The sequence below is a fragment of the Hyperoodon ampullatus genome (genome assembly GCF_949752795.1).
Source record: "Hyperoodon ampullatus genome assembly, chromosome: 15".
Classification (NCBI taxonomy): Eukaryota; Metazoa; Chordata; class Mammalia; order Artiodactyla; family Ziphiidae; genus Hyperoodon; species Hyperoodon ampullatus.
In genome coordinates, this window is record NC_136928.1 from 49,669,417 (window position 1) to 49,696,138 (window position 26,722).

The following is a 26,722-nucleotide window of genomic DNA, read 5'->3' on the forward strand; positions in this document are numbered from 1 at the left end:
TAACTTCCTCTACTTTGCTTCACTAGTCAACATTCCTTTATTTTTGTGTCTTCTAGAAATCCATTGAAATCTCATGTATTGACGGCTTTATCCTGTTCTCTTTGTTGTAAGGGTTTATATCTTTTTATTTCCCTACTAATAATGTTAAGGAGTCTTGGAGATAAAATGAGTCTACCTATACTGTCATTTTCCCCTAGGTTTTTATTTTTTTAAGTTTGGAATTGAAATATACTTAGAAAGTAACTTGAACATTAGATCCCTAACAATTACATTATAGTGACTTTGCTATGCCAGAAAGTGATTCCTGATTTCATGTTGTGTTTTATAGATAATAGTAGTATGTATACATGTAGCTTTCCAGTGGATAATGGCAAAAAAGTTAGCAGGGAAGAGCGACTGAGCCATATGTTTTGAGGCTTTTTTGGGGTTTTTTTTCCTATTCTTACTACCCCCACCTTTCTGATTTGTTGCCATTATTGAAGGAGTCTTTTTATTGTGCCCTATTGCTGCTTTAGCCACCTCTTAACAAAAGTTTTTATAAATGCTACAATACTAATTTAAAATTTTCCATGTTTTCTTAACAGAATAAAGACCGAACCCTTTACCTTGGCATTCAAGGACTTTTCTTTGTTTGGTCCCAGTAGTTCTCAAAGTGTCATCCCTTTCCCAGCAGTAGCATCCCTGGGAAATTGTTAGCAATGTAAATTCTAAATCCCCCTCCCCTCTGTCTGATTCAGAAACACTGGGGGTACAGCTCAACAAGGTGTTTTAACAAGACCACCACATGATTCTGATGCTGAAGTTTGAGGACTGCTGGTCTAGTCCATCCCTTTTCATTTTGCAGGCAAAGAATTGAGGTATAGAGAGAGAGGTTAATTGCCTTGTCCAAACTCATACAACTAGGTAGAGTTTTCTTTCTAATACTCTATACTGGATTGACTTTTTATGAGTTGCAATCAGAAAGCAGTCCGAGATGGGAAAGTTGGAAAGGCTTTATAGAGAATAAGGGACTTGACAGAACACTGAGCTATAACCTTATGTAAGTAGAAACAAAAGAGATGGATATTGTAAGCAAGAAGACCACGTGAATAAAGGCATGAAGATAAAAACATACAGTTGACCCTTAAACAGGTTTGAACTGCATGTGTCCATTTATACGTGGTTTTTTTAAAATAGTAAATACTACAGTACTACACGATTTGTGGTTGGTTGAATCCACAGATCAGGAACTGCCAATGTGGAGGGCTGACTATAAGTTATAGGTGGATTTTCAACCTTGCAAGGAGGATCAGTGCCCCTAACCCCATGTGTTCCAGGGTCAACTGGGTATGCAAACATATTCTGAGAACAAAATAGACAAGTTGGACTCATAATCAGTAGGTCTCCTTTATAGGAATATAGAGAATAATGTATGTAAAACAGTGATCACAGTGCCTGGCATATTGATAAAATGTTAGCTGCACTTTGTTGTTATTGGGCTGGTATTGTTGGTTGTATTATTGATTTTGTTGTTGTTGTTAGGAAGGTAGTATGGAACAGACGTTAAGACTGGATTCCTGAATCAAATCCCAGCCCTAACACTTACTGACTTTTTGACTTCTAGAAAGTTACTCTCTCTAAACCTCAGTTTCCACATTTCTAAAATGGGAATAATAGTATCAACCTTATAAGATAGTAGTAATGATGAAATAATGTTTGTTGACGTACCCGCTTCATAATAGGTACTTTAATAAAAGTTTAGTTATTTATTATTTAACTAATAACTATTATTACTTCCTAGCTTGGTAAGTCATCTTGTTTCACTCTGAATGACATAAAGCTTTGTCAAAAATCATCTGTCCTGAAAGGGTAAATTGTTGTCATGATTAAAGCAGTTCACAAATATGACCAAGGAAAAAAAAGGAAACTTTAAATAAGAGGGGACTGGTTAAATAAATTTAACAAGGGGCTGATTACATAAATTCTGGAACATTTTTATTCTGTAGCCGTTGGAAAGAAAGAAATTTCGGAAAGAAAGAAATTTCATAAAGAAATTTTGTGACCTGTATCATGAACTATAAGTTAATGATATATGCTCATGATATAATGAAAATAAAAAAGCAAAATACAAACAGTGCATACAGTGTTTCAGTTATGTAATTTGTATAGAGAAAAATAACTTGAATATTCTAAAATATTAATGGTAATAAACTCCGGGTAGTGAGATTTTAGTAACTTTTTCCTTTTGTGTTTTTCTTTATTCACATTTTCTAAGTGAACTTTTTAAAAATTAGGATATAGTTGATGTACAATGTTACAGAAGTTTCAGGTGTACAACATAGTGATTCACAATTTTTAAAGGTTATATTCCTTTTATAATTATTATAAAATATTGGCTATATTCCCTATGTTGTACTGTATATCCTGTAGCTTATTTTATACATAGTAGTTTATACCTCTTAAACCCTCACCCTTATCTTGCCCCTCCCCCCTTCCCTCTCCCCACTGGTATCCATTACTTCTCTGTATCTAAGTCTGTTTCTTTTTTATTATATTCACTAGTTTGTTTTATTTTTTAGATTCCACATATAAGTGATATCATACAGTATTTTTCTTCCTCTGTCTGACTCATTTCACTTAGCATAATACCCTCCAAGTCCATCCGTGTTGTTACAAATGGCAAGATTTCATTCTTTTTTATGGCTGAGTAGTATTCCATCGTGTGTGTGTACACACGATATCTTCTTTATCCATTTATCTGTCAGACACTTAGGTTGCTTCCATATCTTGGCAATTGTGAACATTTTTATAATTAGGGAACAAATTGTGACACATACTTTAAATTTGTGGCAGGATCGTTGGAATAATATTATAGCCTCCTAAAATGAAATGATCAGTATTCATTTTTATCAATGGTCAGCCTTGGCATTTGTGGATTTCACATTGTGTTTTCTGCTAGTCGAGAACTATTCTAATCACTCATCGTGAGAAATATTTTGTGATAAGAATCATTATTTCTACATTGTAAAGGTTTTTTTGAAGATTGAATTGGATAATATAATAAAGGCCTCTAGCTAGAATTTGAAATATACTTTGAGTGCATTTTGCTAACTTTCAGCATCCCATCTCAGTTATCATAATAGCTAACATTGGAATGTTATCTCTGCCAGGGACTGTGTTAAGTATTGATCCTCACAAAAATTTTATGAGGTATGCACCATTATCTCCATTTTATAGATGCACTGAAAATCAAACAGGTTAAGGAACTTGTCCAAGATTGCACAACCACTAAGCCAGTATTCTAACAAAGAGCTAAACAATCTTTCCAGAGCCTGTATTCGTAAACATTGTGCTATGCCGTCAAATATGTAAAATAAAATATCAAAATGTTATTGATATTTACAATACAAAAAGATCTAAGGAGATACTCATTATGAAAATAAAGGGTCTGATGTATATGTTGTGGTATTTTTATATAAAGTGTTAACTCATTAACACTTAGAATAAAACAAGACATGAAAAATTATGATTTCATTTTTTTAAATTCTTTAACATTTCCAAAAGTATATGTTCCATTTCATTGTATTCTTTTATATGCTAATATACTCCTAGTGATAAGTATATCCAATAGTATTTCGCATGACTAATGTGTATTTAGATAGCACAGTGGTAAAGAACATGGGGCTCTGGAGCTAGACTGAGTTCACATTCTGCCTCTGCTTCTTAATATTCTGTGGCCTTGGGCAAGATGTTTAACCTCTCTGTGCCTAGTTTTCTCATCTGTAAAATAGGAATAATAATATGTTCCTCAAAGAGTTGATATAAGGATTCAGTGAGTTAATTCATATAGAAAACACTTGAAATAATAGTGCCTACACATGGAAGTTTTCAGTGTTGGGTACACTAGTTTGTAATAGTACTATTATTATTCCATTTACTATCATTATCATCATCATCTGTATTGATTATATAATAATCTTTTTTGAGACATCCAAGTTACATTTTGTGAAAACAAGTAAAAACATTGTACTTGGAGTCCACTGAGCTAAAAATTATTTTTCTACCACTTACTAGCTTTCTAACCTTCAGCATTTCACTGAAACTTAGTGGGCCTCAGATGACCACTAATAATATCTTTCCTGTCATCTGATCTTTTGATCTGTAAAATATTGCTAGAAATCATGCAGTCTCAGAATTGTGGTCTAACTATGGAACTGTGAAAGAAAGAGAACTGATGATGCTTAGTCTCTCAGTCCATTTTCCTTCTTTCATTTAAGTAGTTGTGTGAATTTACAACAAAGGTTAAGCATTTAATGCTTGTAAGAATATAATAGCCTTATTCTCATTTTGACCTTCATACTTTACTCTCCTGGCTTTCACTACTCCTTTTCTATAAAACTAAACTAATACAAGGCATTTCTAAAATTGTCTAAATTTCATGTGAAAATAAAACTAGGGACAGGCTAAATTGTTTCCTTTTAAGCTGTGTGTATATGGTGATTTGTGTGTCCTATTTTATACTATACTAACACCTCGTGTGCTTTTAGTATGGCACTTATTATATTGCTTCAGTTATTTGTTTACATGTCTAGCTTCCCTACTAGATCAAGTCCCTCAATGGCAGATTTTTATATTCATAGTGACTAGCAAATAGATGAAAATTAATAGCTTTTAATTAATGACTTATATGAATCTTATGTTAGCCTTAGAATTAGGTTTGTCTTAATTATTGATTTGGGACCATGGTCATTCTGATCTTGAATTAATGATGCACTTGATATTCTTGTCATATCAGCTTCTACTTTGGATGTAATACTTTTGAATTACGTTGTTTTCCAGTTGAACTTTAAAAATACTTAAAATTTATGAAAGTTACTTTAAAATAGTTTTTCTTGTTTGAAAAAATAGAAAAGAATGATTGTATTTTATGAATTTTGTCACTTTAGGAAATACTGAAAATGCAAAACTGGAGGTAAGATACGAGAATAGAAGAAAGAGTTTTAAAATGTTCCATTTGGGGGGGAGGCTATTCAATACTCCTTTCCCTGAAAGCAGTGGGAGAAAATGTCTTAGGAGAACAAAATGTGATATGTAACAGGAAAGAATGAAAATGAAGCTAAGCTACTCCCAAAGGATATTAATCCTTGAATTAGTAGTTGTCAGTTGATTTTCTTTTATTTTTTATCAAGCTAGAGTATGAATTCTTGTCAATTCAGGTACATTTTTATATATACAGTAATGATAATTTTGACATTGCTAACTGTCCAATTACATCATATGGCTAATTCTCAAGACTTGGATGACACATCTGCCATGAAACACCAGTATTGTACCATATATAAATAACGACAGCTAATCTACACTTTCTGGATCTTCACTCCTACCAGAGTATATTTTCAGAGTGGCAGAATTCTCTAATTTTTTTATCTCCAACCCAAATCACTCACTGGAGCCTGAAATCAATATATTTAGTTTTGTTGAGAGTCTCCACGTGAATGTCCCACAGCTTCCTCAAAACTCAAAGTCCAAATCTGGGGACTTCCCTGGTGGCACAGTGGTTAAGAATCCGCCTGCCAATGAAGGGGACACGGATTCGAGTCCTGGTCCAGGAAGATCCCACATGCTGCAGAACAGCTAAGCCCATGTGCCACAGCTACTGAGCCTGCGCTCTAGAGCCCATGAGCCACAACTGCTGAGCCCACGTGCTGCAACGACTGAAGCCCACACACCTAGAGCCCCTGCTCTGCAACAAGAGAAGCCGCTGCAAAGAGAAACCCACACACCGGAACGAAGAATAACCCCTGCTCGCCACAACTAGAGAAAGCCTGCGCGCAGCAACAAAGACCCAACGCAGCAAAACAAAACAAAACAAAAAACTTTCTCATTAAAAAGAAAAATCCAAACCTTTTTTTTTTTTCCCTCCACATCCTTGTCTTACCTACAAAGGTTCCTTCCTTATTAGTACCTGGCACCACCATCCATTGGATTGCCCAAATCAATATTATTCTTGGCACCATCCTCTCCTCCACCCCTCCCATATCCATTCAGTCACCAAGTTTTACGAATTTACCTTGTGAATATATCACAAATCTATTCAGTTCTTTCATTTTTATTACCATAGTTCAAGCTATGTTCATCTCTCCATTGTATTACTCCATAGTTTCCTAATTGGCCTCTTGCCACCAGTGCCACCCAGTTATCTATCTATACATTGTTCAGGTAATCTCCCTAAAACACAAATCAGAACATGTCACTGTTCTATATTTAAAGCCCTTTAGTGGCTATCCTTGGCCTTCAAGATGAAATCTAAATTATTTAAAGTGTTTGTAGCACCCTTCGTAATCTGGACCCTGCTATGTGATACAGCTGTATGGACCAACGTGCAGTTCTTTGAGACTTCTGGAGGTGAGCACCTTCAGGTCTTCACTATTCCTTCTACTTAACTAACTCCCAGTAGTTATCATCTCACCTTGGACCTTCTTCAAGAAGCCTTCACTAATACCCCAGCATCATACCCTAACATACCCCAAGATTGGATTAGGTATTCTTGTGTGTTCCCATAGTACCTTCTGCTTATCCTTTTTACAGCATATGACATACTGTATTATTATTGCCTGCTTAGTTATTTATGTCTCATCTAAGCTCTTGGAGGGTAAGTACAATATTCTGTTTGGTTGCTCCGTCTTACCAGTACCTCACATAGTGCATGGCACATTCATTCATTTATTCTTTTTTTTTTTTTTTTTTTGGCTGCGTTGGGTCTCCGTTGCATGCAGGCTTTCTCTACTTGTGGCAAACGGGGGCTACTCTGTTGCAGAGCACGGGCTTCAGTAGTTGCGGCGTGTGGGCTCAGTTGCTTAGTTGCTCTGTGGCATGTGGATCTTCCCAGATCAGGGATTGAACCCGTGTTCTCTGCATTGGCAGCCAGATTCTTAACCACTGTGCCACCAGGGAAGTCCCACTCGTTCAGGAAATATTTGTTGAACATACTTTATGTCAGCTTGGAATGAAGAGTGGTCTAAATTTCTTCTGTTGAAATGAAGCCTTGTTTGAGTTTTCAGTAGTTCTTGATAATATCAAAGATGTGGCTTCTAAAGACTATTATTTAGTGGTCAAATATATTTTCTCTGACCAGTCTTAGATAATCCCTATAGTTCATGTTGTGGTGAAAATTCAGAATTGTGTGTGTGTGTGTGTATGTGTATGTATGTGTATAAATAATAACTGAATATGTTAATGGAAGTATAGAACAGTATCCTGAATAGTTAAATTTTTTAGAGTTTGTAACTGTATATAAAATACAATTATAAATATCTGATTATCGCAAGTTAGACTTTTAAAAAGCAGTTTTTTATAATAGCTTTACTTCTGGGCTCCCTCCCTTAAAATATGTAAGTTTTTAAAGTAAAATATTTAAGTTTTAAGTAAAATATTTAAATAAAAATGCATTTAAGGGGCCTCCCTGGTGGCGCAGTGGTTGAGAGTCCGCCTGCCGATGCAGGGGATACGGGTTCGTGCCCCGGTCTGGGAGGATCCCATATGCCGCGGAGCGGCTGGGCCCGTGAGCCATGGCTGCTGAGCCTGCGCATCCGGAGCCTGTGCTCCGCAACGGGAGAGGCCACAACAGTGAGAGGCCCGCGTACCACAAAAAAAAAAAAAAAAAAAAAAAAAAAAAAAAAAAAAAAAATGCATTTAAGATAAATTTTTGTCTTGATTTCAGTTTATTCATGGATTTTTTTAGTAGTTGGAAAAAAGCTGTGGTAGTTCCCAACTGTGTTAGAAACAGTTGTCAAGTGTGGTTCTTTACACTGTGAGACTGGGAGCTGTTTCTAAACACACAGTTACTAGCACAGATTTGCCTAAGTTTCCAATCTGATCTGTGGCTATGGGTAAGTAACGTGGAACTCATATAGTATTTGTGGGGGAAAAAACTTCTGGACATTAAATTCCATAAACTACCCTTTATCTTTAGGTTAGTCTTTAAACCTAAAGTGTTTAGACTTTAAACCCCAGCCAATCAATAGTATAATTTTTTGTACATCTTTGAGATAGTTAAAAAGGTATGTAAAAATTAAGGTATTCTGCTTAAGGTGTATAGACTTAAGTCTCTTCTTTTGTTGAAGTGCATCTTAATATAAATTTTCAGTGCTATTTAATATCAAAGATTTCAAAGATTATTTTTTAGTTAAATAAGCATGCTTATCCTCCAGAAGCCTTTATTTATCCCTGTGGTTCCTATTGATAGTGAAGACTCTAGTATATTTATATAGGATTTGCAGTAAAATCTAAAAATTATAAAATAAATTTTGACATTTATGTATATGTGGGTATAGCATCCCTTTAAACTGCATGATACTATTTATCCTTTAAGAGAACTGATAAGAATTTAATAAAACTGTGTATGTATGTGTGTGTACTATCCAAGTAGGGTAGCCACTAGCCACATGGGGCTATTGAGCACTTGAAGTATGGCTTATCTGAATTTGAGGCATACTGTATTAAAAATACAGAGCTTTAGTATGAAGAAAGAGAATGTAAAGTATCTCATAATTTTATATTGATTACATGTTGAGATAATAAATTTTAGATAAGTGGGTTAAATTTATATTAAAATTAATTTCATTTTTTTTTAATATAACTACTAGAAAATTGGATCACATGCTGTTTCTATTGGGCATCTCTGGTCAAGAACTTTTTTTCTAATTGTTTTTCTAATGGAAACTACATTTTCTGTAAGTTATGGTTGAAATTGAACATTTTTGGTATTGAGAGTTATTTTTTATTAGTCTTAGATTACAATTTGACATTTGAATACTGGTATTCCAACGTTAGATGTAAAAGTAAAGGCTATATAAAGTTAAAAAATTTTTAACAAAATATTATTTTGAGGTCTTGTTTTTAGACTTTGTTGTTAGAACAGTACCATAACCAGTCCTTCATGATCTCTTGGTTCCCGATTGGACACAGTTTGGCAGCTATCGTAGATCTTTACTTTAGTTACTGTATAATTTATTTAACATTTTTTTGTTTGCTTCATATGTGCCAAATCTATCATAATTTCAGGAGGGAACAAAAAATAATGGATATGCATGTAAATGAGTTTGCAGAGTTGGAGGTAGGAAGAAGTGAGCAGTTCCTGTCTGGCTTTTTATTTTCTGTAAAGTAGTATGTAAGGTCATCTTAGTCTACCACTAGTGGTGGTTTCTGGGAAAAACTCCTTGAATTGAGTAAAATTAAAAAGTTCTTGATGGATAAGAATCAACATCTATTCAGCTGTTATTGGGCACTAAGCTGAACATGGAGGAAAGATATAAAATAGGGACCTTGCCCTCAGAGCTCAAATTTTGTTAGGAAAATAACGATGTATGCCAAAAAAGTAAAAAACAGATAAGGCAGGTGTGATGAGGTAAAGAATATATGGTGTATATACAGTACTATAGGAGTTCAAAAGATGAAGAGAACACTAGTGACTAGAGATTGGTTTTTTTTGGTGTGTGTTTTGGGTTTTTGTTTCTTCTAAGCTTTCTCCTTTTGCTTCGTATTTAAAATAGTAGCCAACTGATCTTTTCAGTATGACCCCTTTGTAAAAATACAGTGGTATTTTTAGTCAGTATATTTAGTATATTTAGTCAGTGGTAATTTATTATGAGAGCTGTATAGAATTTAGCACAGATTCTTTATCTCAGCACAAGTAAGAGTTTAATACAGTTACTTTAGAACTGAGCTTTGAATGCTTTAGAACAGGACAGTGTTCTGAATAAGAAGTTGAGGTTACTGTGGCATTACATGATTCAAATCATGTAGCTTCATGTATTTATTTGGTGTGAACTTCAGCTTGCACCTGAATTAACAAGCACCTTCTCTTTCCTGTTATTACCTGTGCATTCCTTACTTTTCAGTCCTTAATATTTGCTGTGTTGATGGTGAAAAGGAAAAGGTGGTGAAAAGGAAAGATGGTGGTGTCTGGGTGGGTATCTGTAATAGTAAGATCTATAGATTTTAAACAGGAGTGGGATTAGAGAGAGGGCTGTATAGGATGGAAAGTTTGAGCATGTCCTTTTGAGTGTTGTAGAAACTGACTGACTACTAGCTGCACGATAAACCAAGATGATAGAAGTATCACCCGCACGTGCATACACACTGCAAACATATAGAAATGTAATGCAAAAGTGTAAATGCATAGCTAAACTCTGAGGAAGAAAAGAAGAGAAGGAAATTCCCAGGTGCCAGGTATGAAAGAAATCAAATCAATACCTTAAGTGGGAACTGGTGCTGCTGTATAAAATAGTACAGGCCCCTTTTGGTCCTGGATATATGTTCTAAGAAGTCTGGGGTGGAATTTTAGTGGAGAATGGAGATTGGGCCTTTTCAAAATAGAGCTAGCTCTGAGACCCAGGCATGCAGCCTAGAACCTGAAAGAGCTTTCCTAATTGTACATAGATTTTTTTGAAGTGACCAATGATAGAACAGTCTAAATGAGAATATAAAATAAGTGTGTATGAAATGATTAAAAGGATAAAAAAAGGAAAGGAAGCATGATGAAGTAACAGGCCAATATGAAAAAGAAACAGACTCGAAAAAGAAAATCAAATCACATTCAGAAATTAAAAATATAATCTTGGAATTTGGCTTTAGATGGATTAAATAGCATATTAGATATTCTTGCTTGGCTGAAAAGGAAAGAAATATAGCAATAAATAGTTAAGAAGAACTAAATCTAAAATATAATGACCCAAAAGTAAAAAGTTGAAAATACAGGATTGGCAAAATGCTAGGCTGATACAAAACAAAGCAAAAAGCTCTTAGAAAAATATTATCAGGCAAAAACAGATTTTAAAGGCAAAAGTATTATTAAGGATAAAGAGAGCCTTTGCATATTGATGGAAAGGAATAATTCACTAGGAAGAAATAATCTTGAACCTTTATGTCCAAGTAATATTATGTCAAAGTATATAAAGCAAAATTTTACATACTAAAAATGGACTACCTACAGGTAGTGGGAAATTTTAGCACATTTCCTTCAGAAGCTGACAGATAAATCAGACCACTGCTACCACCACCCTCCAACAAAAGTAAAGGCATAGAATATTTGATCAATACAGTTAACAAACTTGATATTTTAGATGTGTTTAAACTTTACTCTCAAAAAATAGAATGTAGATGTTCCTTTCAATCACACATGAAACGTAGAAGTTAACCACATATTAAACTACAGTGGGATGACTCACAAATACCCAAGCATTTAACACTGGCTATATTTTCTGACTACAGCATAGTACATAGAAAACTCACTAGGTTTTCCAGGTTTCATTTGAATAATATTTAAATGGAATAATAATAGCTAAAACATTTATTGAACACAGTGTGAGCCAGGCATACTGCTGAGTGTTTTGCACATGTTATTCTATTTAAACGCTTTCAGCATCCCAGTGAATTATAAGATAGTGTTACCATGTTTACTAGTGAGAATATTTAGGTGTAAAAATGTTTATCTGCCTAGGACTTCCCTGGCAGTCCAGTGGTTAAGACTCCGAGCTTCCACTGCAGGGGACGTGGGTTCTATCCCTGGTTGGGGAACTAAGATCCGGCATGCTGCAGGGTGTGGCCAAAAAATTGATTTATTGATTGATTGATTTTTAAAAGTTTATCTGTCCAAGGTCTGTGGTTGGGATAAAACCTCTGTTTTTAAATACACTGTTAAAACCCCCCATCTTTTAAAAACACCTTTATTATCAGAAAATATAGCCAGATAGAGAGAAGCTCACATAAAACAAATATATAGTTTATTGAATTATTGTTAAGGTTAGTATTGTAATACCAATAGATCAAGAAGTAGAACTTTACCAGCCACTGCAGAAGCCTTTTATGTGCCCCATTCCTTCCCCACAAAAAGCATTTTTATGATAATCACTTTCTGGCTTTTTTCTTTGTAATTTTAATACTGTAATTTACATTTTTAAACAGTATGATTTAGTTTTGCTTATTTTTCCCCCATTTTTTCCCACATAATTTGTCGAAGAAACTGGTATAGTTTAATCTTTCAGAATTTTTAACAGGTTTGATCAATTTGAGATTTGATGGTTTTGGCAAAATTTTGTAGGTGGTGGTGTGTTCTTTCATCAGGAGATACATAATATCTGGTGGTTTTTCTTTTTGTGATATTAGAACTATTGATACTCAGTGGTTAAATCCATTAACTCTTTAGAGATTGCAGATTTTTATTTTTTCTAATTTTATTATTTCTTCTTCATTTATTGCTGGAATGTTTCTGTAAAGAAGCTTCCCCTCATCTAATACTTGGTTACCTGGTAGTTTTTATATAAGAGAGGAAGAGTAAGTGTTTTGTTATTTCCTGTTGTATAGCAGTTTTCAAAATTATGAGTTGCTTTGCACTAGCATCTTTCAAAGTAACCTTTTTCCCCCTTTTTTTTAAGTGTCATAAACTCACAGATTTAAATATATTTCTTTTGGTTCTTTTCAGTTATTCTTACTGATGCTCAAATTGTCCCATCTTTGGCTAGTGGGAGCTTCTTCAAGTTGGCTCTCTTCCATCATGGAGTTTATATTTTAGTAAATATATGCATGTATAAGCATATGTATATGTATTGCCTTGAAACACACACATATACTAAACACATTGTTCTGTATATTTTGGGTTTTATACTTCCTGTATATTGGAAATAGTTCCTTATCTGTTCTGTATAGAACTGCTATATATTTTGTAATGGCCACATCGATAGTATAGCTATACCATAGGTTTTTTAACAAACACTTACTGATGAACATTTTGATTGTTACCCAGCAGTATTATAAACAGTACTGCAGTGAATATCCTGGTACTTACTACTTTGCCCATGTGTGTGAATATAGCTGCAGAATCAATTCCCAGAAGTGGAATTGTTAAGTAATAATAGCTATTGTCAAATTGCTCTCCTTAAAGCAATTAAGAACATTTTTTGCCTCATACTATCCTTTGATATATAATACTAGTATGTGATCAAACTTTTTTATGTATATAAATTTATTTCTTTATTTTTGGCTGCATTGGGTCTTTGTTGCTACATGCGGGCTTTCTCTAGTTGCGGCGAGTGGGGGCTGCTCTTCGTTACGGTGCGCGGGCTTCTCATTACAGTGGCTTCTCTTGTTGTGGGAGCATGGGCTCTAGGTGCGCGGGCTTCAGTAGTTGTGGCATGCAGGCTCAGTAGTTGTGGCGCATGGGCTTAGTTGCTCCAAGGCACGTGGGATCTTTCCGGACCAGGGCTCGAACCCACGTCCCCTGCATTGGCAGGCATTAACCACTGCGTCACCAGGGAAGTCCTGTGATCAAACTTTTTGATCTTTGATAATCTGCTTTGATAAAAAAAATCTCATTATAGTTTTTATTAGTATTTCATTTGTATTTCCTAAATTATGAATTGTCTGTTTGTGTCCTTGGTCCAATTTTCTATTGAATTGTTAGCCTTTTCCATATTGATTTGTGGCACTCAGATATAATAAGGAAATTACCCTTTCATGACGTGTTGCAAATATTTTTTCCTAATTGTGTTGCTTCTTTTGACTATGTTTATGGTTTTCATTTTCCAAGCAGGATTTTTATTGTCCTATGAATGATGATGTTCACTTTGATCCCTTAATTAAGGCAGCATCTGATTGGCATCTCTACTGTAGAGTAATGGTTTTTCCCTTTCTACTTAATCAGTATTTTGTGGGGGAGGTATTTTAAACATCTCCTTATCAAACTTTCCATTTATTCATTTATTTATAGTAGAATGAATTTATGGGTTGTTGTCCATTCAGTGGGTTATAATCCCTTTACTATCATGAGTTTTGTTACTTCAGCATAATTTTGCTACTGGTGGTCATTCAGGCTGACTTCAGTGTTCTTTTGACATGTCCTTATTACTGAGCACTTTCTTGTTTCTGCCACAAGATACTCCAGGCTCATTCTGTATTTCCCTCAACCTAGAATCAGCCATTTCTCCAAGGAGCCCTTACTCCTTTTATAGAGACGTATTCAGAAGCAAAGATCCAAATGCTAGTCATGCTCATTGCTGTTGGAGTGGCATTGCTTCCAGGCTTTGTCAGTGAACAGAGCTAGGGAATATACGTGTGTATAATCCACACATTTCCAAACATCTGTATCTATACCTATTTCTATATCTATCTATCTTTTAAAAACAATGAGTTCACATTGATAATTCCAATCTAACACTGTAAGATTTACTCTAGCTTTCTCTTTTTTTATATTTTAACTCTCTTCTCTTTCAGAAGCCTGGCTTCCATTTGATCAGTCCCTCTGTTGTTTGTTACCAAGCTTCCGGTTCCACCATCCCCTCTCCTGTGCAATGCCCTTCTCTCCCTTCTCTGGCTCTGACTCTCCATTCCAGGCCACCTTCCCCCACATGGACTTGCTTCTTAATCTTAACCCCTCTTGAGCTCCAACACTGTATGCCAGACCACTCTCTGCTTGGATGCCCTTTTTATCCTGTTTGGTATCTGATACCCTATACTGAACTATCCCTCTCTTTTGACACCTTTCTCACCCCACTTGGACTCTAACCATGCAGTACTCACTTGTACTCACTCATCAAGTGAACATCCTCCTCACGTTTTTTTTTAAATGCCTTCCAATTTTGTGTCATACCTTGAAAGAGCTTCTCCACTTTAACTTTATAAAAAATAATTTTGTTTTCTTCTAGTGATTTTTATTTATTTATATTGTATGTAAGCATATGGTCTATTGTGGAATTTATTTTGAAGTAAGAAATGAAGTAGAAATCCAGCACTTCTCAGATGGTTATCCAGTTGGCTGGAATTTTGTATAAAAACTGTATCTCCCCCCAAAAAAATTTATAAAGTTTTTTAAAAGTTACTGAATCCATAGAGCTTTTTCTTAAAAATGGGTATCATTTTTCATATTGTTTTTGTTTATAACAGATGATGATGTACCTGCAGATATGGTTGCAGAAGAATCGGGTCCTGGTGCACAAAATAGTCCATACCAACTTCGTAGGAAAACTCTTTTGCCAAAAAGAACAGCGTGTCCTACAAAGAGCAGTATGGAGGTAAATTCAATGTAACTGCTTTTTTTGTGTGTGTAATGAAGGAATTGTTAGGAAACAAACAGAAAGGGGACTGTCAATCATTTTTTAGAAGTAATGATTATGGTAAAAATATTTGCTTAACTAGTTTTCATTTTGTTTTAAAGGGTGCTTCAACTTCAACTACAGAAAACTTTTTTGGTCATCGTGCAAAACGTGCCAGAGTCTCTGGAAAATCACAAGATCTATCAGGTATTTCCTATGGGAAGCTAAGAAATAGGGTCAAATAATTTTTAGTTTTTGATACCAAAAAATAAAAATCAAATTAAATATAGTTTATTTGTACATTTGAGATTGAGAAAGTGATTATTACAGAATAAACATGAGAACCATCACCTTCTCCATCTCTGACTGTAATTGTTGTATAAAAATCCTTTTTGTATATTTAGTGTAACCAGTTTTTGAAATGGTGCATACTAGCTAGCTAAAAGAAAGAATACTGTCAAGATAAAAGAAAATAAGTGTGTGTCGTCTATGAAAGCAAATGCTTATAAAAAGATGAATGTCGTCAAAAAATAAAAGCTGTTCATTAGACAAAATGAAAATTGTGCTCTTTAAATAATGAGAAAGTCTTTGCTAGCATGATAGATTGTTTATATTCTGTTTGTTAATCTCTTTATAGCAGCACCTGCTGAACAGTATCTTCAGGAGAAACTGCCAGATGAAGTGGTTCTAAAAATCTTCTCTTACTTGCTGGAACAGGATCTTTGTAGAGCAGCTTGTGTGTGTAAACGCTTCAGTGAGCTTGCTAATGATCCAATTTTGTGGTAAGTGAAAATTTATTTCTTATTATCTTGAGATATATTACTTGCTTCCCAAAATGCTGAAGATGGTAGGAAAGTTGTAGTGTGAGTTGATGGTTACAATTAAATAGTCAGAAGAAAATTAGAATGCTTATAAATTCCAAGTTAACTGTTTATCACAGATGTTGGTTGTCAGTCCAGGCAGTGTTTTTTGTTTTGTTTTGTTTTTTAATATATTTTTTATAAATTTACTTTATTTATTTATTTTGGCTGCGTTGGGTCTTCGTTGCTGCGTGCGGGCTTTCTCTAGTTGCGGTGAGCGGAGGCTGCTCTTCGTTGTGATGTGCAGGCTTCTCATTGCGGTGGCTTCTCTTGTTGCAGAGCATGGGCTCTAGGTGCACAGGCTTCAGTAGTTGTGGCTCGCAGGCTCTAGAGCACAGGCCTGGTAGTTGTGGCACACGGGTTTAGTTGCTCCGCAGCATGTGGGATCTTCCCGGACCAGGGCTCGAACCCATGTTCCCTGCATTGGCAGGCGGATTCTTAACCACTGCACCACCAGGGAAGCCCGGCAGTGTTTTTTGTTTTGGGGGGTTTTTTTTGCGGTATGTGGGCCTCTCACTACTGTGGCCTCTCGCGTTGCGGAGCACAGGCTCTGGACGCGCAGGCTCAGCGGCCATGCCTCACAGGCCTAGCCGCTCCGTGGCATGTGGGATCCTCCCGGACCAGGGCAAGAACCCATGTCCCCTGCATCGGCAGGCGGACTCTCAACCACTGCGCCACCAGGAAAGCCCGCCGCAGTGTTTTTAAAACAATAAAAGAAGTACTTTTTCTGCTACTTGTCAGTTAAAAGCAACAGTGATTATGGGAAATGTTTTTCATTCCATTGCTTTTTAGAAACAGTACGCAGTCTAATTTAAAACAGCTAATTAATTAAATCTGATAGTTAGGTAAGACTGTAGATTTTGTATATAACTTTTGGAAAATAGTTTGGACATTTGTATTTTTGAACCATAAAATAGGCATACCCTGGGACTTCCCTAGTGGCTCAGTGGTTAAGAATCCGCCTGCCAATTCAGAGGACACGGGTTCGATCCCTGGTCCAGGAAGATCCCACATGCCGCGGAGCAGCTAAGCCTGTGTGCCACAACTAGTGAGCCTGTGCTCTAGAGCCCGCGAGCCACAACTACTGAAGCCCACGCGCCTAGAGCCAGTGCTCTGCAGCAAGAGAAGCCACTGCGATGAGAAGCCCGTGCACCGCAACAAAGAGTAGCCCCCACTCACTGCAACTAGAGAAAGCTCGCACACAGCAACGAAAGACCCAGTGCAGCCAAAAAAAAAAAAAAATGCATGCCCTTTGACCCAGCAATTCCACTTCTGAAAATTTGTTTACCCTATTTACAAATTTTTCATAATAGCATAGTTAACAGTGGGGGGAAATTAGAAATAATGGAAAAGTCTAGCAATAAGGGATGGGACTAAAAGTAAACAATGTAATGTCTACTTAGAGGGTTGTGATGTAGTCATTAACAGTGATTTTTACAGCTTTTAATAACGGAATATGCTGTGTTATAAAAATTAAAAAGCAGAATACAAAATTTTATGTGTTACAGTCACAACTGTTATAAGTGAAAAAGACTGTAAGGAAATACAGTAAACTGTTTATCTCTTTATACTTTTCCGTATTTTACAACAGCTTATGTGTATTCCATGATGCTAAAAATAAGGTACACCTTAAATTTAAGAAAAAATTATATTTGTGTTAGAAAGGAAAAAGAACAGAGAGCAGAAGAAGAAACACTTTGCTTTGTACAAGAAGTTATAATAGTTATTATCACTCCATTTCTAAAATTTGATGGTTCTTGATAGGACATAAATGAAGCATCATCATTATTTTTCATCATTATTTAAAATAATCCTTTTAAATTGAAACTGTATGTGGCTTTTACAGTAAGGGTAGCTTTTATTTTCCCCTGACTAAACAGTCAGATTTTAAAGAATTGACACTTATTCTTTTGGGTGGACTGTTTTTTATATGCAGTTACATTGTTTTAGACAAAAATTTTATTTTTACATTTAAAATTCTGCTTTTTCATATTCTTAGAAGTTTTTGAGGCCTCAAATAATTTTTATAGTTGTTTAAAGGACATTTTATGAAGAAATCTTTCATTCCTTTCCTCCTTCAGGAAACGATTATACATGGAAGTATTTGAATATACCCGCCCTATGATGCATCCTGAACCTGGCAAATTCTACCAGATTAATCCAGAAGAATATGAACATCCAAATCCTTGGAAAGAGAGTTTCCAGCAGTTGGTATGAAGTATAAATGGAAAACACTGGTTTATATTACATATTTTAAATAAAAGTTCCTTTTTAAAAATTTTAACTCAAGAATAGGTTTCAAGGGAATTCCCTGGCAGTCCAGTGGTTAGGACTCCACACTTTCACTGCTGAGGGCCCGGGTTCAGTCCCTGGTCAGGGAACTAAGGTCCCAGAAGACTCATGGCACTGCAAAAAAAAAAAAAAAAAAAATAGGTTTCAAGTCAGTGGACATTTATCAGCCAACAAAAAAGTCAACAATTCTTTTTTTCACTACTGACATATTTATTAATCATTTAAACAGTTGCAGTAAGTATCAGTAGCCTGAGAGCAGTTATACTTTCTCTGGATCTGTTTGAACTTATATGTAAATTATTACTGTTGAGTAGTTATTTAAAGTTTCACATTTAGCTTAATTTTCATATGGTCCTTTACGAATGGTTCCCAGCTAGGGGTGATTTTGCTCCACAGGGGATGTTTGGCAATGTCTGGAGACATTTTTGGTTGTCACAGCTGGAGAAGAGACTGCTACTGATACCTAGTGGTTAGAGTCCAGGGATGCTACTAAACATCCTACACAGGATAGCACTCACAACAAAGAATTATCTGTTCCAAAATATCAGTAGTGCTGAGGTTGAAAAACCATGTCCTATTTACTGGATATTACTGAGTCATAAACTGTTCTAGATTTTACATTGCAGTATGCAACAGAAAATTTGTTGGACTGATAATTGTTTTTGATAATTAATGAAAAATTCATATAGTACTAAATTAATTTAGACTGTAGTGTTTATGTTAGTGGTCAGTATTTGTTTTTGTTTTTTTGTTTTTGTTTTTTTTGATGTTTTAGTATAAAGGTGCGCATGTAAAGCCAGGATTTGCTGAACATTTCTACAGTAACCCTGCAAGATACAAAGGAAGAGAAAATATGTTGGTATGTTTGATTTGTCTTTTTCTGATATTTAAAATGATGATCTTACAGTTCTATACTGACTTTTTTTTTTTTTTTTTTTTTAGTATTACGATACAATTGAAGATGCTCTTGGTGGGGTACAAGAAGCTCATTTTGATGGACTTATCTTTGTTCATTCTGGAATATATACTGATGAATGGATATATATTGAATCTCCAATCACCATGATTGGTGCAGGTACGTGTAAATGCATTGTCATTAGAATTTTAATATTTTATTTACATGACGGGTTTTTAAAATGCTAGTTACTTAAAATCCAGATGAACCTTGATAATATCTTAATTGTAGGAAAAAATAGGAAATATCATGTATATTTTATATGATGGAAATGAAAACTTTAGAGTTCAGAAATTATAAATGTACCTATTTCTTTTTAGGGGGATGTGTATATTTCTTGATGTCAGTACTTTGTCCAGCTGCTTTAGTTGTTCATTAAGGAGAGAAAGATATTGGTTAATTTTATCTTTTATTTGAAAATACAGAGGATAATGTTTTTATTGCTGTATTTTTAATGAAACAGATGTACTTTTAAAATACTTTCTGTACTGTTTCAAAGCTGTTTTTATGGTCAGGTTTCTAAGAATAAATGTAGTATTTGTTGAGCACTGATCAGTCATTTGAAGATTTATGGGATATCTGATTTTTTTAAGGATACTGTAGTACGAGACCATTTTAAGATAGCTAGTTAATTGTTAGTAGTTAATGAAATTTGCATTTACTGCTCTTTCTTCTTCCCTCCCCCATTTCCACCTCAAAGAAAAGTAGGAGAGAGTATAGAAAAATTTTGCCTACTGATTTCCATTACTTTCCAAATCAAGGCCAGTATTGGAAATAAGTTTAAATAAAGAAGTTGCCCTCTTTCTCTCCCTGCTCATCATCCCTTTCTTTCTTCTCCCTGTGCCTCGTTTTCTGGTGCTGCTGGTTGTGATTTGGTTTCCACAAGAAACCCACTTTTTAATATGCCATTGCATTTGATATTAAATACTATTTGTAGTTGAATCTTATTAGAAGTATTACTATACATGGATTTGTGTATGATGGTACTCAGATAATGTCCATGTTAAGTATGACTGCCTGTATGAAGGCCAATGAAACATAGTTATATATCTGATAAAATGAATATTAGTCCTATCTACTCAATACTAATGTTCTTTAAAAGTTCCCTCTCCAAAAAAAGTACCCAATTTAAAAGCCGTAAAAAGGGCAGTACTGAATTATTAGTTTTATGGCAGAGTATTTTTACTGATTAAAAAAGTAATTTTTAAATGTCCATTTTATCTGTCTGATAAAGGTAATATGCTTTAAAATATTTTCTTCATAGCACCTGGAAAAGTAGCAGACAAAGTTATAATTGAAAACACTAGAGATTCAACCTTCGTTTTTATGGAAGGTTCTGAGGATGCATATGTTGGATATATGACAATAAGGGTAAGGCATTTTTTAATTTTTAAGTATGTATGTGGAAATCATTAAGGCAGTGGTTGTTTATTTCAAACAAAATTTCTACTTTTCAGTTTAACCCTGATGACAAATCTGCTCAACACCACAATGCACATCACTGCTTAGAGATTACAGTAAATTGTAGCCCTATTATTGATCACTGTATCATCCGAAGTACATGTACAGGTTAGTGTTCCCATTACATTTTATTATAAAATGAGTCACTGTGTTGCCCAGTAGGTTTTTAAATAAATTATTTGTCTTACAGTTGGCTCTGCAGTATGTGTTAGTGGTCAAGGAGCATGTCCCACTATCAAGCACTGTAACATCAGTGACTGTGAAAATGTTGGACTTTATATAACAGATCATGCACAGGTATTTTTTAATTCTGTGGGTTTTTTTCTTTTTTCTTTTTTTAGCTCTACTAATGTTTATTTCTGGTCAATTGTTGTAGGGAATATACGAAGATAATGAAATTTCCAATAATGCTTTAGCTGGGATTTGGGTTAAAAATCACGGAAACCCAATTATTAGACGGAATCATATTCATCATGGACGTGACGTTGGTGTGTTCACATTTGATCATGGCATGGTAAGAACATTTATTCTTAATAGAAAAACTGACATATCAGTTAAAATTTCAAATAGGTGTCAGCATTTTATCATCACCAAAATGCTGAATTGAAAAGTGTAGGTTTAAAAGAAGATTTCAGCATTATATTCTAAAGTCAGTATGCAGTATCAATTCTATAAATTCTTGAATCTAACATTATATACATGTACGGAAGATGGAGTCCTTAGGGAATTGATGTGATCTTTGAGGGGAGTAAGGTCTAATCCAGTAGTTCTCAAATGTAACTGTGCATAAAAATCACCCAGATACAATAAATCAGAATTTTTAAGGACGGGGCCCAGGATATGCATTTTTTAATAAGCACCATAAGTGAGTTTAATGCAGGTTGTTTGTAGACTACACTTGGAGAAACAATAGTTTCATCATTAGTTTGACTTCCATTTCATTCCTCTTAAAATTTTTTAAACTGGTAGAACTTTAATAAGAAATACAGTGATGATAATATATCAGTTCTAAAATTCTTATGCAGCAGTTAATTAGGCATCTTTATATGTATGATATTATGTTTTAGTTACTACTATGTCCTTTTACACAACTTTATAGAGACATGACTTTTTGAGCTCTCTTAGGCCAAAAGTAATGTTCTTGGGTGCCTATTCAGGTATTCTTTTCATTTAATGTCTAATTTTTATTTTTTTGCCACTCTGCACAGCTTGTGGGATCTCAGTTACCCCGCTAAGGACTGAACCCAGGCCCTCAGCAGTGAGAGCACACTGTCCTAACCACTGGACCGCCAGGGAATTCCCTAATGTCTAATTTTTGTTGAAGTAATTTTCAAGTCCTAGTACAGCATTGGCAACATTTTTTATTAAGAAGTCAGAGCTAGGAGAGGAGGTTTGACGTGCTGACAGACAAGGGTATGGTGAAGTTTTATTGCTATTATATGATATTAATCACGCAACTTTGGAACATTGAATCGACATATACAAATTGTCAGTTAGTGAAGGAAATTTTGTATTTTCATTTTTTGTGTCTAAAACCCTGATGCAGAACTCTTTTTTTTTTTAAACTGAACTAGACCATGAGGAGTACCCTTTTATCAAGTTCTGATTAGATGTAAATAGTTTCAGACCGTCCAGCTTATTATATTCCTGGGGTAACAGTAACCTGAGAAAAACAGTTCACTTAAAACTCAGGCTATAGTTTGGGCCTGTAGATAAGAAAGCACAGTGGAGATGACCACTTGCCCTTCTCCAGTTAGAATTTAAAAATTGACATTTTTTTGCAAATTGTAGCTCTTTTTTCCAAGGAGTGGGGAAGAGGGGAGTTTGGGAATTGGGGAGTCTGGGAAAAGGTATGGAGGTTATCAAAACATAAGAGTCTTGAGAATCTGCCTCCCCACCCCTTTGAGGGCTGCCCGCATTGGCAGTAATTCTTTTTAAAAAAATATTTTTATTTTTAATTAATTTATTTTTTGGCCATGTTGTGCGGCATGCAGGATCTTAGTTCCCCAACCAGGGATTGAACCTGTGCCCCCTGCGTTGGGAGCACAGAGTCTTAACCACTGGACCACCAGAGAAGTTCTGGCAATAATTCTTAAGTGGGGGCTTCCCTGGTGGCACAGTGGTTAAGAATCCGCCTGCCAATGAAGGGGACGAGCCCTGGTCCAGGAAGATCCCACATGCAGCAGAGCAACTAAGCCTGTGCGCCACAACTACTGAGCCTGCGCTCTAGAGCCTGTGCGCCACAATTACTGAAGCCCACGCGCCTAGAGCCCGTGCTCCTCAACAAGAGAAGCCACTGCAACGAGAAGCCCGCGCACCGCAAAAAAGAGTAGCCCCCCCGCTCGCCGCAACCAGAGAAAGCCTAGGCGCGGCAATGAAGACCCAACGCAGCCAAAAATAATAAATAAATAAAATAAATAAATTTATTAAAAAAATAATAATTCTTAAGTGGAATTCTAAATGGAGCTCGTATTTTTGTAATGGGACTATACTATGCTAATATTTCTTTGCCTGTGTTGCCTTTAGACTTTGCCCCAGAGTTACCTACAATTCAAGTATCATATTTATGCATGCCTCTGGTCTCATTCACAAATGATTTGAGGTACCAAAATAACTTTAACCTGAGTAAATTTCCGCATTTTTAAAAGACCTAATGCTGATGGTCAGTTACTAAAATTCACTATAATAATTTACTCTTCACCCCCCCAATACAGTTTACTTTTTATAGATTTAGGTTTATAAATTTTATAACTTTTTAAAAAAGCAAATCTTAGCCAGTCCTGTAGATATATATATATATATATACATATATATATATATATATATATTAAGGATTGATGAAGAGATTTGTAAGGTATTATAGATTTATAAAGGAAGGATGGAAATAAAGCATATCTTGGGCCTCTCTCATCTGTTTTAGTATTGTGATACAATCCTTTAAAATCCTTTGGTAGAATGTTCTTTCATTCCAAGTATTCTTTGCGTTGGCTGCCCATGATTGGTAGGATGACATCACTAAGGTTAACCTTTTAAAGTTTGACTTTGTTTTTTATAGAATTTCAGAGAACATCAGAATAAACATTTAAACTAGTTTCTGTACTATTCTCTATCTTTATATATATTCATATTTATTGTTCTCTGAAATGGTCTTTCTTTTCCTTGTCTATGACCTACTTAGAATTTAAACTCCTGTATTGGCAAGAATGAATCATGAAAGAATTTTAACTTTTTTTATTTTAAAGAAATTAATGTTTTTGTTAAAATATTACATGCCCAATATAAAAGACATCCCTAGAATTTTAAAGGGTATGACTAGAGTTTGTCATTGTTAACTGCATGTTTAAACTTTGAATACAGTATGAACTCCCCCTTTGAAAAATGATGAAAATACTTTATATTTCAACCCATTTCTACTCCATCATTTGTATTCTTATTTTTCTTTTGTAAAGCTTTATAACATTTACATTCCTACAGTTATTGGTCTGTATTTATATTTATTTACCTTCAGTCCTTTTATCGCAGTTTTTCCATTCCTGAATTTTTAAATTTTGGTTCATTCTTGGTATGGCTATTTTGTCATCTAGCCATTTTGATTTTATTTTTAAAAGAAAGGCTTATGGGTATTGTAGCTTGAATTCTTGCCACTTGAGAATGCCTACCGTTTACCTTTTAACTTGGCTGAGTATACAGTTTTTTATTATACTTTCTTTCCCTCAGAATTGTGTAGTCATTTTTATATTTCTAGAATTGAGTGTGACAGAAGTCTGAGGTCATTCTGGGTTTTTTTTTTCTTTCTGGTGGGATTTGCTTTTCTACTTAAGTATCCATATGTTGTTAATGTTGTGTTGTTTTAATTTTTACTGTTTTTCTGTCCATATGTTCCTTTCTTTAGAAACTTGGCTATTTTCTCTATTACTTACATTGCTCTGTATTGCTTTGTTCTTTTCCTTTAAATTTTGTGTGATTTCCTCAAATCTGTGTCTCTTACTATGTCTACATCGTTGTCTCTTCTGTTTTGTTTCCAATGTGGTTTTCATCTCTGATTTCTTTAATGTATTTTTGTTTTATGGAATCCTTCTAGCATATATAAAATTAGAGACAGTAGTATAATGAATTCCCATGTATATCCATCCTCCACGTTCAAAAACTTTCAGCTCATGGTCAATTTTGTTTCATCTGTACCTCCTCATACATTGCTTATTTTCTTCTTTACTGTGAATTATTTTGAAGCAAATCCCAGACATCATCATCTCATCTGTAAATATTTCAGCATATATGTCTTTCTTTAAAAGATGGGATTCCTTCTTTTTCTTTTACATAACAATGCCAGTCTCACTGCTAAAAGTAATTTTTCTGTCAGTGTTTACAGTTCCCCAATTCTTTGTTTTTTGTTGTTTAATGTTCAATCTATTGCAGTGTTATTTTCATAAAGTAAAATTAAAATATCATAGCAGTGCCAAATTGCTATAAAATTTTTGAGACATTCTAAGTTTATGAGCTTAAACATGATAGATTGACAGTTGACAGACTCTGTAGAAATATGGTTTTCCTCTCCTTTCATTTCACTTTACTTCGGATAGTCCCCCTTAGATAGGAAATAACAAGTTTTAGATGATAGAAATTGCACATCAGTGTGTTTCTTCTTCAGATTTACTTCTTGTGCCTAAATTATTTTTATGAAAATATTACTATGGGAGTATTTCCTTCCTCTCCTGTGTTCTGTTTGGGACACTAGATCTCACTACTTTAGTAAAAGATCATTGGCTAGGCTTGCTTATTAGAACAGTTACTTGCAGGCTTCCCTGGTGGCGCAGTGGTTAAGAATCTGCCTGCCGGGGAGGGAGGGAGATGTAAGAGGGAAGAGATACGGGGACATATGTATATGTATAACTGATTCACTTTGTTATAAAGCAGAAACTAACACACCATTGTAAAGCAATTATACTCCAATAAAGATGTTAAAAAAAAAAAATCTGCCTGCCAGTGCAAGGGACACGGGTTCGAGCCCTGGTCTAGGAAGATCCCACATGCCGCGGAGCAACTAAGCTCGTGTGCCACAACTACTGAGCCTGCGCTCTAGAGCCCACGATCCACAACTACTGAAGCGCGTGCGCCTAGAGCCTGCGCACCGCAACGAAGAGTAGCCCCCGCTCTCCACAACTAGAGAAATGCCCATGCGTAGCAACGAAGATCCAACGCAGCCAAAAATAAATAAATAAAATAAATTTATTTTAAAAAGAACAGTTACTTGGGGAAACATACCTTGCTAAAGGTGTATGGTAACATTTGCTCTCAGCACCTTATTCTTATCCAGATATCACAGTATTTGGCAAGTGTTTGATTGATTATAGTTTGGGGTTGTAGACATTTATTTCAATGAAGGTAGCATATTTTTTTCTCTTTACTTTTCATTATTTTTTTTGTTTTATTTGGAGAGTTTTAAGAGAAACTCTTGAATGCCTTTCACCCTATAGTATTTAATAAAGATTATTTCACTTTAAAAAATTTTAATGAAAAATACTTAATCTCACCTTTTATTTTTATATCAGTGTTAAGTTTGTAACTTGAGAGAATGATAATTTTCAAGGTCTTATTGTAATGTATATGGCAGAGATTTAGAAATGCTTGTGCTGAAAAGTTAACCTCTTATTTTAAAATATAGAAGAAGCCTTAGCAATCTAGTATCTTCTGGTAGGGAAATAAATCATTTTATAATATGGGGTACTCCGGTAAAATGTCTGTGCCTTTGCAGTTTTGTATTTGTGTTGGAGCTTTTGTGGTTTGCATCGTAAAAGGCAAAGTAGAGTTCTGTTTTCTACTTACAGTCTTGTATTATTAGACCATTTTGCACTAAAGGCATTTCTTAGCAAAACAGGTACATTTCATTAAATGTGCTTTAAAGCAAAATTACATTAACTGAATCCTTTAATCCATAATAGATAGGTTTTCTTCTGATATTATAAAACTGTAAGTCAATCAGTTGTTCCCTTTCTGAATGTAATAAAATCACCGTTGTAGCAATGTAAGAGGCTTCTGGTTTTAAGAGCATGAAGGAAAAATATTTTTTTCTTTTCGAAAAAATTTTGCTA

The 26,722-nt window shown here is 34.9% G+C and overlaps 1 protein-coding gene across 2 annotated transcripts in view; it reads left to right on the top strand.

The window, feature by feature from the left end:
• The window catches only part of FBXO11 (F-box protein 11), a gene marked incomplete at its 5' end in the record, with an annotated part of 99,195 nt that overhangs the window by 59,132 nt on the left and 13,341 nt on the right, over nucleotides 1-26,722 (top strand). The window contains 10 exons of one of the 2 annotated variants that reach the window (XM_079721096.1): nucleotides 14,917-15,044; nucleotides 15,188-15,272; nucleotides 15,703-15,847; nucleotides 18,007-18,136; nucleotides 18,993-19,076; nucleotides 19,160-19,292; nucleotides 20,437-20,543; nucleotides 20,630-20,741; nucleotides 20,824-20,930; nucleotides 21,010-21,147. In XM_079721096.1, the coding sequence (XP_079577222.1) occupies nucleotides 14,917-15,044; nucleotides 15,188-15,272; nucleotides 15,703-15,847; nucleotides 18,007-18,136; nucleotides 18,993-19,076; nucleotides 19,160-19,292; nucleotides 20,437-20,543; nucleotides 20,630-20,741; nucleotides 20,824-20,930; nucleotides 21,010-21,147 (1,169 nt within the window). The remainder of the gene's footprint in view (nucleotides 1-14,916; nucleotides 15,045-15,187; nucleotides 15,273-15,702; nucleotides 15,848-18,006; nucleotides 18,137-18,992; nucleotides 19,077-19,159; nucleotides 19,293-20,436; nucleotides 20,544-20,629; nucleotides 20,742-20,823; nucleotides 20,931-21,009; nucleotides 21,148-26,722) is intronic. The other variant, XM_079721097.1, reaches the window with a different exon arrangement.